Source organism: Pseudopipra pipra, chromosome 2 (genome assembly GCF_036250125.1).
Source record: "Pseudopipra pipra isolate bDixPip1 chromosome 2, bDixPip1.hap1, whole genome shotgun sequence".
Taxonomy (NCBI): Eukaryota; Metazoa; Chordata; class Aves; order Passeriformes; family Pipridae; genus Pseudopipra; species Pseudopipra pipra.
This window is the reverse complement of record NC_087550.1, coordinates 18,420,968-18,433,888: the sequence shown is the minus strand read 5'-3', so window position 1 is coordinate 18,433,888 and position 12,921 is coordinate 18,420,968. Positions and strand designations below refer to the sequence as shown.

General features: G+C 40.1%; 1 protein-coding gene across 2 annotated transcripts in view; it reads right to left on the bottom strand.

Annotated features, from left to right (window-relative positions):
* The window catches only part of MYH15 (myosin heavy chain 15), a 45,491-nt gene that overhangs the window by 20,576 nt on the left and 11,994 nt on the right, over window positions 1–12,921 (bottom strand). Inside the window, exons 12-26 of one of the 2 annotated variants that reach the window (XM_064644147.1) lie at window positions 12,524–12,662; window positions 11,814–11,932; window positions 10,597–10,746; window positions 9,555–9,725; window positions 8,338–8,517; window positions 6,893–7,029; window positions 5,795–5,808; window positions 5,036–5,094; window positions 3,950–4,037; window positions 3,603–3,720; window positions 3,192–3,315; window positions 2,380–2,516; window positions 1,746–2,001; window positions 1,085–1,327; window positions 298–474 (exon numbers count right to left, since the gene is read on the bottom strand). In XM_064644147.1, the coding sequence (XP_064500217.1) occupies window positions 298–474; window positions 1,085–1,327; window positions 1,746–2,001; window positions 2,380–2,516; window positions 3,192–3,315; window positions 3,603–3,720; window positions 3,950–4,037; window positions 5,036–5,094; window positions 5,795–5,808; window positions 6,893–7,029; window positions 8,338–8,517; window positions 9,555–9,725; window positions 10,597–10,746; window positions 11,814–11,932; window positions 12,524–12,662 (2,112 nt within the window). Of the gene's footprint in view, window positions 1–297; window positions 475–1,084; window positions 1,328–1,745; window positions 2,002–2,379; window positions 2,517–3,191; window positions 3,316–3,602; window positions 3,721–3,949; window positions 4,038–5,035; window positions 5,104–5,794; window positions 5,809–6,892; window positions 7,030–8,337; window positions 8,518–9,554; window positions 9,726–10,596; window positions 10,747–11,813; window positions 11,933–12,523; window positions 12,663–12,921 lie in introns of both variants that reach the window. The other variant, XM_064644146.1, reaches the window with a different exon arrangement.

Sequence of the window (12,921 nt, the reverse complement as noted above, 5' to 3'; positions counted from 1 at the left end):
TTTACAGTTGTGCAAGAAGTACAGTTCTCTTAGTAGCAAAGTTCTGTTTGACTTCATGCCAGTTACTCTGCAAATGCAAATTGGGTGGATTTTCCCAGGTTATTGCAATCCTTTCAAAGGCTGAACCACACAGATAAATTTTATAGTATTTCTGGAATTATACTTTTTACAGACAGTACAAGGACTACATTTCTAAAATGAGAGGAATACATTTCAAAGCTTTGCAACCTCTCATTCTCATGAAATCTGTTAAGTGGTGGACAAACAAGCCTGGTGAAACATGAAGGCAGAGCTTACATCATCCACTTGCTGTTCCAATTTCACTTTAGCTTTGCTCAGTGTGTTGACTTTGTCCTCCTCTGCTTGTAGGTCATCTAGAACTTGCTGATGAGCTTCCTGCAAGGACTTCTTCTCCTTAGTAAGTTTGCTGATGTTCTCATCAAGTGTTGCCATTTCTTCTGTCAGATTTTTGACCTGTGTGAGAAAGGAAGATGTATTTGTAAGATTTTGAAAGAAGGGATTATCACGACATGGGTCAAGTGACTGTCTGTTCTGAACCTGTAAGCAGGAAAACAAAGGAAGAAAAAAGGATCTCTCCCAGCACCTTGTGGCTTTTCGATTGAAATTGCCATCAAGGAAGTCAATGTGTGCCAGTTCTTTTTGTGAGTGTAGTACATTATTTCAAATATAATAAATTTTTTTCAGAGTCACTCTCATGGTGATGGACTCCAGTTTCTGATTCTTTCTGGGAGAAGCAGGAGATGAGCTTTACATTTACAGACTCTAAGCAGGAGAGATGGAAGAATTCATGGTTAGGTTACAGCAGAAAATTGTTTACTTAAAAATGCCAAAACCAGACATAATTTCTTAGCTGAATTGAAGCAAAACTCACTTCAGAAAAAGGGAAACTTGGGCTCAGAGTTAACAATTTTTATCCTATAAGGTCAAATAACTGTATATACTGATTCTTCAGTGTTACTAACAGTGTAAAACACTGTAAAACCATCAGAAGACCAGTAGCACTTGTCATAAAGGTAATCCATGCCCAACCTCTTCTGAACACATGGTGAAGTTCTAAGCGCACCTTGTTTTCAGTAGCATGCTTCTCTTTCTCTACTTTTGCAAGTGTTATTTCAAGATCATCAATATCCTTCTTGAGCTCAGAGCACTCATCTTCCAGTTTTCTCTTCTTGGAAGTCAGCTCAGAATTCATCTCTTCCTCATCCTCAACCCGCTCCGTCAGTTCTTTGACTTTGGCCTCCAGCTGAATCTTGGATTTAATCAACAAGTCGCATCGTTCTTCAGCATCTGCCAGAGTGTCTTGCTCCTGGTGTGGCACAACAAAGAGGACAGCAATGACTGCCTGGCCTTTTTTCTTCTTCACTTTTTCCCTATCATGTAGGTGGTCAGAGAGCCTGATCCAACGCTACAGGGCAGTGTAAGGAAAATCCTATTCTTGATTTCAGAAGACAAGTAATTAATGAAGCAGGATGAGACTATGGTAACATGACCAGTCGCATGTGGGACAACTTCCACTTCTTACTGCCACAGACAGTGCCTTTGTACAGAACCTCTTACCATTTGTTATATGCTAAAACATTAGATTTTCTATCCACTCTAATTTTTGGCAAGACTCTGATGAGATCAACAGCTTATTTTAATTAAATTGTACTTATACTCTGGTCTGTAAAACCTTGAGTTTCAAAGAACATCTAATAAGTATATGAATCTATGTGTCTACTCACAGCTTGGAGCTGGAGAAGCAGATCATTTTTTTCCTGAACTAAAGAAACTTGCTTTTCTTCAAGTTCCTTTCTCCGGGCTTCAGATTTTTCCAGGGCCTCCTTCAGTTTCAAGAATTCTTCCTTCATATTGGCCATCTCCTTTTCAGTTTCTGCAGTCTTCAGAAGAGGTTTGATCTTAAAGAAAAGCTTCATCCAGGGCCAGTTCTTGACAGCCATAAAAGCACGGATGTTCCACTGAATTACAAGAAGAGCATCCCTGGTTTAAGAGAAAACAAACAAAATTCCCTAAACCTCAGCTTGAATTGAAAAAGTGAGGGGTTTTTTTTTCAGTTTCAGTCAGTTTCATGGCTTTGTTCTGAGCAATCTTAGGAACTTGTACTAGATTCCAAGAGATACAAGAAACTTCCTCCAGATTTTCAGAGACACAAAAAATTTCCAAATCGGATTTTTACCAGAGCTTCAGGCAACTAATATACAGTTTTGTTTTATACAGTTATTTTCATCATACATCCACTTTAAGCCTTTAATTTAGGGTTATCTATAGCCTTAGGGACCATAATTAATGGCTCTATTCAACTTATAATTAAATGGTAATTACTATTGTCTGCTAAGATTTAAGGGGGTGCCTTCATACCTGCGCTCCACTATCTTCTGAAACTCAATCCTCATCAGTCTGCCGCGTGCTCTTGCCTGGATCATCGTCAAGATTTTTGCAAGTCTCTCATCCCTCATCTCTTCTAGATGGCCCAGGAGACCAGCCTTGAAGAACACCTGGTACATGCACAGATGTCATTTCACCATGACAAAGGATTTTATTGCAAAGTTACACAGACCTTACCGAAATAGTTCAGGATGGTATTTTTGTTGACACATTATAAACTATACAAGTATGGAGGGCCAAATACTACTTGCATCGGGGACTGCATCGTACAGTTCCAGAGTTGTTTTAAAACTGGGGTTTATCTCCCCAGTTTTGAATAGGCCAAACTACTGTATTGCCACAGTGCCTTTCAGCTGTGGCAGGGTTTTAAGTAGGTCAGCTGAACCACAACTTCTGACTCCCAGAAATCCCTGCTAATGGGATCATGTCAGAATTGCACATGGCCTCATTTCAAAAGCTGCAGCTGATCTTGTGGTCCATCTCTGTTTGAATGTACATATATTATATTAAACAAGCTACTGTTTTACTGAGGGGCATAGAGCATCAGCTGCTGCTGTGTCCACTTGTGTTGCTGTAATAAAAGCTTTGTGGGAGCTTGACCCAGAGAAATAATGTTCCTTTAAGAACAGCTTAAAACCTACTATCACTGTGCTGCTATTTTGCTGGTTTCTTGTATTATTAAGTCTCCATTAATCGGCACCACCAGAAAGTGCATAGTGTCCTATTCTGAAAATTAAATATTAGATTTTCTCTTTACATAAGCAGTGATGATCTTTTCTAGTTACCTTGGTGTGTCCAAAACGATATTGGGTATGGTCAACATCTAAAGATGCCATCAGTTTTTCAGCAGCTTTTCTGCTATCCACAAACTTGTCCTCTGGGATCGCACCTGGATTCAGAATGCGGTACCTGTTAATAACAGATGAGCAATGAGTAAAATTGGCCTAATTCTCCTTTGGTTTTTCTTCCCTCTTCCCCCAAAACTTTAAGAAAAAAAAATAAAATCACTCAGGGTAATTTTCTACTTTGCATCTACACAGACACAAGGAAGAGCAGAATTCTGTCTTCTGTGTTCAAACAAACTGAATGGAAAATAAACTTGAATGGAATAAAATACCTCAAATAAAAATAAGAAGACATGTTTCGCCTATTTTGGGTGATGGATTAGGACAGGAGACAGCATAGCTCTGCATTACCTTTGTTTGAAGTCAGCATAAAGCACCCTGTTTGGGAAACCCTTACGGCAAATGCGGATGCCTTCCAGGACACCATTACAGCGGAGCTGATGCAAGACAAGGAATGCATCCATTTCACCTGCAGGGCAAAACCAAGGCTAAATTAAATTGAGTTTCTCCATAGGGCTTCATCTTCACTTCCCTGAGGAAATAGGAAAATGTGAGACGTCATCTCCTGAAAGAGCAACACCATTGAATATGGTGAACAGCACAGACAGTATTTAAGTACTATCTGGTGACTTAGAAGTAAGTAATAGAATGACAGAGTTAAATATACTAAAATTCTAAGACTGTTGTGTTTTCCATACCTGGAGTTTTTGATTCATTGGGGATAATGCATCGTACAAAGTGAGGGGCTGTAGATTTTAGGTTAGTCATCAGCTTATTTAAATTTTCCTAGAACAAACACATTAAAAACATGATTAGCTTTACCAGTTTAGTGGAATTTCAATCACTTATTTCTCTCTTTGGTTTGTCGCTTGTTAGGCTTACTAAGGTCATATTTCTAAAAAATCTCCAACTAAGTTGTAAGCTTGCCAAAATTATTACAGAGAAATATGTTCAAATAAACCTAAGTAACTTTATTATAGGATTCCACTCAGTTGTGGTAAAGTATTAAGAAGACATATGTTTTACTTGGAAGCCCAGAAATGTCAAAAACAAGATGAGCAGCAAGCAAGATGTAGTATCATCCTGTGGAGCATTTCTGTAAAACCAGCTGCATTTTCGCCTCATCACTTCCCCACTGATGATCGTGAAGAGTACCTCCAAACAAGATAAAGTGACGTGACGAGTGGGAAGTCACTGTGTTCTTCTGTCTTAGGTTTACCTACATTAGAACTTCCTCAATGTTACCCATAAGAAATGGTAAAAATGATAAACCACAGGCCCCATTTTTCCCCAGGCATGATCCTAGTGGCAGCTTCCCCCAGGAGCACATGCCAATCCCAGTAGAAGTGGATAACTGAAGAAAGAAGAGACTATCTGCCACTTTGTTCAACCATGACTGCTTTAACCCTAGGATCCAATTCCAAGCAGTAATAAGATAGGCATTAGCAAATTACTTGTAATCAGTTCCTGTTCCAAAGGCAGGCATGAAGCTGTAATCTACAAAATAGGTGATAAAAGTTGTTCTCAACATTTTGTGATACTTTCTCAAACAAAATAAAAAACCCACTTAATCTCGTGATTGCTCAAAGATGATCAAATGCAGCAGCTCCTGACAAACGAAATTTTAATAGCAGTGTATTCCCTTAGCCAAGATCAATAACCCAATCTCCAAATCAAATTCCAGCATTTGAATTTCATTTTTTTCTTGCCCATTACGACCCTTAGCATTCTTCTTCAAAGCATTGTCCTAACTGAAACCATCAGGTGAGGAGAGATCAGCAAACCTTGTGCAACGATGACACCGTTTGAAAAGAAGCACCTTTCTTGCGTTTCTTTTCTCCACCTTGGTCACCTAAGGGGAACAAAGAAACATAAAACAATCTGTATCTCAGTAAGAGGTGCGGGCAGGATGTGGGAAACAGGCAGACCATTTTAATAGCGCTACTCCCTTTGACTGAAAGGCATAGCTAATGACCTGATAGCTCTGATTGAGCACATCATGTGTGATACATCACAAATTTGCAGCTCTCTGTCCATATTTAGGATTTTTGTCAAAGACCACTGCAAGCTTTCTGGATTGCATTTGCATTTCAGATCTATACCGCATTCTTGTTATGCAGAAAGTCCATAAATATGAATAAGGCAGAAAAATAACTTTTAACAAAAGTCATTTGTAGTTCGTTGAAAGCTCCATAGGGTGAGGTGATGTAGAAAAAGAAGAACTTAAATAAAAATAATGCTTAAGGAAAATGTATACTGTACATTGTACTGTATAGGCACTGATTCTCACATGTCTGCTATGCAGACACTGACCTTGTGCAAGTAACATTTGTCTAGAATACAGGGAAATAACTATTTTTAATTTTAGATAAAGTAGCTTTGCATCCCCTGAATTTTGCTTAAAGCTTGGAAGTCAAAATCACTCAGATCCTCCCAAGGAATGCTGGATTCTGACAAGCCCTTTACAAAGTTTCACAAGTTTCAAACATGACCCAAAAATGTACAGCAGTTGCTGCAGCTTTCTAAACAGTGGACCATTAGACCATTCCCAGGAGGTCTGGCATTCCGTCACCTGTCAACAATAGTCAACATAAACGGAGAAATGGAGAGTGCAACGTGCTTGATGGAATTATCCACAGCCTTTCCCCCTTCAGAAAGCGACACTGCTGAGACTGGAAAAGGCTAATCTGGACAGGCTGTTCCTTTCTCCTGACACCTAAGAAAAGCGAGGTAGTATTCTGACAGACAGGAATATCCACAGGCAAACAGGCAGTTAGTAATTTGCAAGGATTTGCTAGTGGCAGGATTTTTGTTATGTATGTTCAGGTCCATCTCATTCCATTATGAAGCCTTCAGCCTGCTTGCTTCTTCAGGAAGTGTCTTATGATTCATGACAACAACATCTACTGAAATGAGGTGAGTAAAAAACAGGCTATAAGTGATTGCAACTTCAGGACATAAGAGCTACATCTTTGTAAGGAATGCTAGTTATTTACTTAAGAGCAATTTGCTGGATGTTTACTACTTGTCTTCTCACAAATAAAACAGTTCCATGTAAAAGACAGAGATTAAATACATCCTCGGATGTATATTTGTCTTGTCAAACAAAAAACCAACAGCAAACAAAAGGAAGACATATTGCCAAAGTCTTCTACTTTGGCCAATATGAAATGGTGTTCCTGTACCTTCAGTATCTACTTGCCACTAATCCAACAAAATATTCCAAAACTCTTTCTTAAACTTGGTGTTTCTTATTTACTTCAGGGTTGGTAGAAAGGAGGATTATAGCATGGGAATGAAGAGCTCTTCTTGTTCAGAGGCATTTTATGTACACAATTTTTTGTGTGACACTTGGCTGCATATCTGAACACTTGCATGCCTAAACTCCCACTGGAGTGTTCACAACACACAGATTTCCTTGCCAAAATTGCTCAGAGATATTACACATTCAAACTAACTGACTTAATGGTCTCCTTGCTATTACTGGCAAACTCCTACAGATGCTGTGTGCATCTAACTAATTAGTCACTGCCTCATCTAACATTGAGACAATTGCATTTGAGAGAATTGCTTTGTTTCTGAAATTCATTCCCGAGCAGACATCCCAAAAACCAAAGAAAACCCATGTGAGCTGTTTCTGCTTACCGCTGTCAGCGCCAATGTAGCTTTCAAACAAGCTTGCCAGGAGTTTGTTGGATGATTTTTGGAAAATACCTACTACGGTTTCATTAAGTGGGTCTTTGTTCTTCTCAAGCCATCCAATGATGTTGTAGGGAACCTACAGCAAGGCATTGAAAACAAACCAGAGGTTGCAAATGTTCCTCGCCAGAGCAGCCAGGAGCTCTTTATGGTTTGGCTTGAAGCCAGTGACTCCTTGTGAAGTGCCGTGCTTAGTGCAGTACCAGCTGCCCAGTTTTTTTATCGCTCCCCCTCCAGTTCTCTGCTTCCTAACACCCAAACCTCTCCTTCTAATAATTATCATCAGAATCCCATGCACCCCTTGAAACTATCTGGTCCCTACATTTCCCATGGACTCCATGTGGTTGTAAAGATACCACGTCATCGGTGGCCCAGAAACCCTACTAATAAGTGCTGAAGTATAAACCACACAAGTAATTATTTAACTTCAAAATAGCATGCTACACTGAAATAATTAGGGTTTTCTGACAGAAATATAATGATTAAAAATCTGACTCCAGGACTTTACCACAGCTCTATTTAGTATGAAAATATGTTCCATTATGAGTAGCATAAGGGAATAGAAGTTCTAATTTTCTTTGCATAATACATTAACAACTACAATAAAGACCAAGATGGGCATTATTTCTTTTAATAAATAAAAAATGAGCTTAATGCTCAATTATAATTTGAAATTAACAGCGTCAGGTAAATTCCAGCTCTGCTGTGCTGAGGCTTCATATCATCTGTAAAAAATGTCCTGCGCCCCTCTCGAATTCTTCCCGCCTATCTGGCCTGAAAACAAAGCTTTGAAACTGGGCAAGTTTTGGCTCAGGTTTCACAGCACTGAATTACATTGTTGCTCACCCCAGCATCAGCAGACCTGTTAATTAAACCCCCACAGCAGAGTTAACCACTCTTCCTTTTGCTACTTTGACACAGTGGTCCTAGCGTGAGTAAAAACTGATGTTAAATATTTTGGTTTGGTTCTTTTTTTTTGTTTGTTTGTTTGGTTTTTCTTTTTTAAAACCCTCCTGAAGTTAGGCAGAAATTTATCAGTTCATTTGTCCAGGAAATGAAGGTGAAGAGTTAGATGCTGTTGCTGCTGTTTAATCACTAGTCTTAATCTGACTATAGGAAAAATGAAAAGGGCAAGGCATATTTTCAGCAGAAGCACTGTTAGCCTTCCTCAGTTTTTTTCATTCTATTTGTGCATCCAAGGACCAGATGTCCTGGAGTCCAGTGGCATCTAACTGTGCTGCAATACTTGTGCAGAGACAGTAGGTACCTGCTTTTACTCCTCACTGTTCCTTTCTTCCCCTCTTCATCCTTCCCGCCCTCTCTTGTTGTGTGCTATGGCCAAAGCCCACCTGGAAGACCTCTAATACAAGGCAGCAGAGGAACTTACTGCACCAGCGTAATGAAGGAGTTCAAAGTGAGCTTCGTACTTCCTCTTCTTGTCAGGTCTGGGCTTCTGTAAATTAGGTGACTTGCCAAGATGGTTGTCATAGAGTTTAGATTTGAAAGTCATATCTGTAGCTTTCGGGAACATGCATTCCTCTTCAAGGATAGACAGGATTCCCAGTGGCTGTGGATTGAGGAGCATCTTTGTTGGAAAATGTTTAGGCTGCCTGCTTTCAGTAGCTGTGCAGCTTGTAAGTTTTATCTGATGGAATTTTAAGCCTGCAAAATTTTTTCTCATCCTGAGGAGGAAGCCTTTGCCTATTCAGTGTGTCAGTTGTGCCTTAGGAGACCTTATGATGGCTTCCAGAAAGGGTTTGATTTATCTTTCAGGGCAATTGGACCAACTGCATTTTATCATTCTTGTTTCAGGAAAAGATGAACTAACCTCCTGGCGGTGGACAGATTTTTTATGAGTGACTACAATCATACACAGATATCCTGGCCCTGCAGAAGAAAGTGATTAAATAGAACACCTAATAATCAGCCTTTCTACTCCAGCTCTTCCAAATGTCCTGATAGTGCAAAATGCAAAATTTCATGTTTCCTTTCAGATCAGCAGGGATAGATGCTGTGCCATAAAACATGGCAGAGAGATACAAAGGGAGATATGGCTAGGGACAGCTGTGCCCATTAGGACCACATTATACTCACAAAGGAGGGAAAAGAAAAGGCATATCCCATGCTGGGGAAGTGGTGAGAGGTTTCTACCCTTTCCAGGAAAGAAAGAGCACAAAGCATTTTGTACATCAACACGTAATGTGAGAAACAGGAGTCTCACAGGGAGAGGTACAGGACATGAGACTGAAGCATGGCATTTACCCTGAAAAGCTGACAAGTTTGATGTTAAGTACATGTGGAACAAACTAAATGGAAGAACAGCAGGGACAGAGAAAGACAAAAGTGCAAATCGGGGAAGGTTATACAGCTGTACAAATTACCAGTTACAGCTTGTGGTTACAGTTCACTCTGTAATGCAGACTTACAGAGGTAAAACTGAGTAGCCACAAATACTGGTTTTCCTTTGATTCTATACTGTGCGTAGCAAGGCAAGAAACTTGTTCTGCTGTTTATCCTACTCTGTTCACTGGGCCATGAAGACGTATCCAAGGGAGCATCATGATTAAAACCAATTCAGTAAGTATTCCTTAGCACTGTACATACCTTCTCAATCAAATCAATGCAGGCCTGCAGGTCCATGCCAAAATCAATGAATACCCAGTCAATGCCTTCCTTCTTATACTCTTCTTGCTCCAGGACAAACATGTGATGATTGAAAAACTGCTGCAGTTTCTCATTAGTGTAATTGATGCACAATTGCTCAAAGCTGTTAAACTGCAGAAAGAGATAAAAAAAAGAAGCATTTGCATTGCAGTTAACAGTGGAACAGCAAGAAGGAAACTGTTTACATCTAAAACATTCTAAAGAGTAACTGGTTGAGAAACTACTGAGCATAAGACCGAAGGCAAGGGAGGAGGGAGTTCAATATCAGACAGTCAGCAGCCCACATTTGTTCAGGTCTCTCAGGATGCACATGCCTTTCCTTCAGCAGCATGCCACACCAGTCCTGTAAAGCAGAGCAACGCATTTTTTGCTCTGCATGTATGGAGAGCAACATGTAGCAGCAACAGCATTAAGCACTTATCTTCAGGAATGGATTCCGAGAAACAAGAGCTGTGACATGCCTTTCTCACATACACTCCTGTACAACAATGATAGAACAACAGAACAACCCAGATTGGAGGGAAACCCTGTGCTATGGCCTGTTGAAAACCTCCAGTGACAGGGGCTCTACCAAGCCCTGGGGAGCCTGTTTCAGTGCATGATTGTTCCCAGTGTAAAAACTTTCTTTCTTACGTTGATATGAAGATATATCTTATATATACAAAGAGGAAGGAATATCAAACCCTATAAAAGATGCTTTCTCTAAAAAAGAAAGAATGGGAACAATACATTCTCCTAAAAACAACTCAAAGCATGTGAGATGTTGTCCCCAGGAACTATTGGTGAGTCCAGCTGTGCTAAATGCTGAGTGGTTTTTACATTTGTTCATAAAAAAACCCGTATAAAATCATATACACTATATGCTTTATGGCTTTCTCAGCACTTTGCCTCCTGTTCATTTAGAAAAAGGAATACCCACCCAAGAGCTATCATTTGACATCTTTTATGTCCTTCCACCAAGTCCTCACACATTAATACTCACATCAAAGATTTCAAAGCCAGCAATATCCAGGACTCCAATGAAGAACTGTCTTGGCAGCTTAGTGTCCAAGGTCTTGTTGATACGGACCACCAGCCATTTGAACATTCGATCATACACTGCCTTAGATAAGGCGCCAACAGCATACAAAACCTAAAAGACATGTTTCAAAATACCACTGTGTGAGACAAAATCCACTGTGGAAAACAAGGATTTCATTACAGTAGCCTGTTTCCACATCTGCTTACAGTTTAAATGAAATTTCACAATGGTTCTTATAATCACCAGGGCATACTTAATACAACACGCAGCTTCTCCTATTATATCTGCTGAATTTTTTTCAAATTATTGCTATGTATATATGTGTGTATACTAACGTACATAAAGTGCTCTTAAAGCACCTCTTTGGAATAAGCTGGACAGCAAGTTGCAAATGATTTATTCACTTATACTTCTGGAAGTTAGCTATCAGAAAGCTCACATGCCAGATGCCAGTCATGATGTCCAGAGCTACTGCCAGAATAGGGGGTGAGGTCTGTGCTCAGGTTGATCACTGCCATTTGCTTCTAATTTTTGAGGGATGCAACAGCGTGAGCAATAGGAAAAGAGTGTCTAAAGTCTCTTTTTAGCCTATGTACAACTACACCATTGGGACAGACCTCTCTGAAGCAGTTTTATAGTTTCTCAGCCTGTCTTCAAACAACTTTTATTGTAACCAAAATGCTGCAGTATCTTCTACAGCTGCAGCAGTGCTAACCAAGGACTTTTTTCGCCTCCCTAAATTAAGAGATACCTTTAAGTGGATATTGCCTTTAGCTGATTGAGGTCACACAGAGCTTAAAATTACATTAATAATGAATGAGTGATGAGTGAATAAATAATCCATGTCTCAACTCCTCCAGGTAAATATTCGCATCCAGAATTAGATATAAATACCCATGTGGTTTTACTGCACCTGGTTTCCTAGAGTGGCTGCTACTTACACATCAGAAAAACAATCCTATCAAAGGCAGTGCTGGCCACTATTTCTTTGTCAGTCTCTTTACCAGTTTCCCTCACTTCCACTGTCTATTCCACCAAGTTTGGGCATATAAAATGAGAACAGGTACTAGAGGCTCATGTTAATATTTCTAGCAGTTTTCTGTCTCTGTAAGATCTAGCAGATGAATTCTGAAGGCTTGCAGGGCAGGTTTCCAAGTATCCTGAAAGCTTCACCTTACCTGTTCAACACTTTGACCTTTGGTCACATACTCGTTGCCAACTTTCACTCTAGGGTGCAACAAACCCTTAATCAAATCTGAGGAGTTGATTCCCATCAGGTAGGCAGCTTTGTCAGCACCTGGTCAAGAAAAACAAGGTTTCAACTGGCTTTAAACTTCTACATGGAAACATGCCTAGCCAAAAAAAAAATAAAATGGAGTACATCCACTTCCAAAGAGAAATTGGATGAAGACTTTGGTCTTTTAATGATTTGTGTTAGGTGTGCCTGTACTCTCCATTGTGGTAGAGAAGATCATCTAACTATACCCCAATTGCTGCAAGAATCACACTTAAGAAACTCTTCAAATTTAGGGAAAAGAACATATCTCCGCACTGATTGTAGATAGTTTCATGTGCAAGAGAAAGTAAAGAAGCGAGACCTGCAGACAGGAAAGAGAAAGCTAAGGCAGCAACATTTTACAGCCATTTTGTGCAAATGGTCTCAAAAAGGGAATTTGATCCTGCTGGTCTGACTGTACATGTTCACCTTCTGCTGAGTAAGGTTGCCCACCACTCATCAAGCCTGCTACAAATAAAGCAGGAGCACTCTTGATTGAGCGGGAGCTACAACGTGCAAGAACAAAGCAAACAGGCTGCTGCTTCCTCAGCACACTGCCTGATACATGCCAGAGTGTTGAAAGTGAGGAGAAATTTTAGGTGTTATTCTTACTTTCAGTGCCATCAGCCTCTGCCTGCTCTTCTCTGGGTCTTTGTTTGAATTTCATATTCCCAAAGTGCATGATGGCACCTGTGAGCTTGTAGGAACCAGACTTCTCATCGGGCACAAATCCCAAGATGTCCATGGCTTGCTGTGAAAAGGAAACACAGGTATTTTTTCACTTCCCTACTCAAAAGCAATGGTGTTTTGCAGCCCCACAATCTACCTTTGCTGGCAGATATTACTATTTTGCTGAAGAATGTTATCACCCAAAGCAGCCCCAGGAACACCCTGAAGACCCAGCAGTGGCTGGGAGCGAGGGAACAGTTCCCTTTATCCAGCATTTTATAAATTAAAATTAAAAGAACGTTGTGCCCATGGGCACATGGAGTAAGGCCAGATTCAAAAGC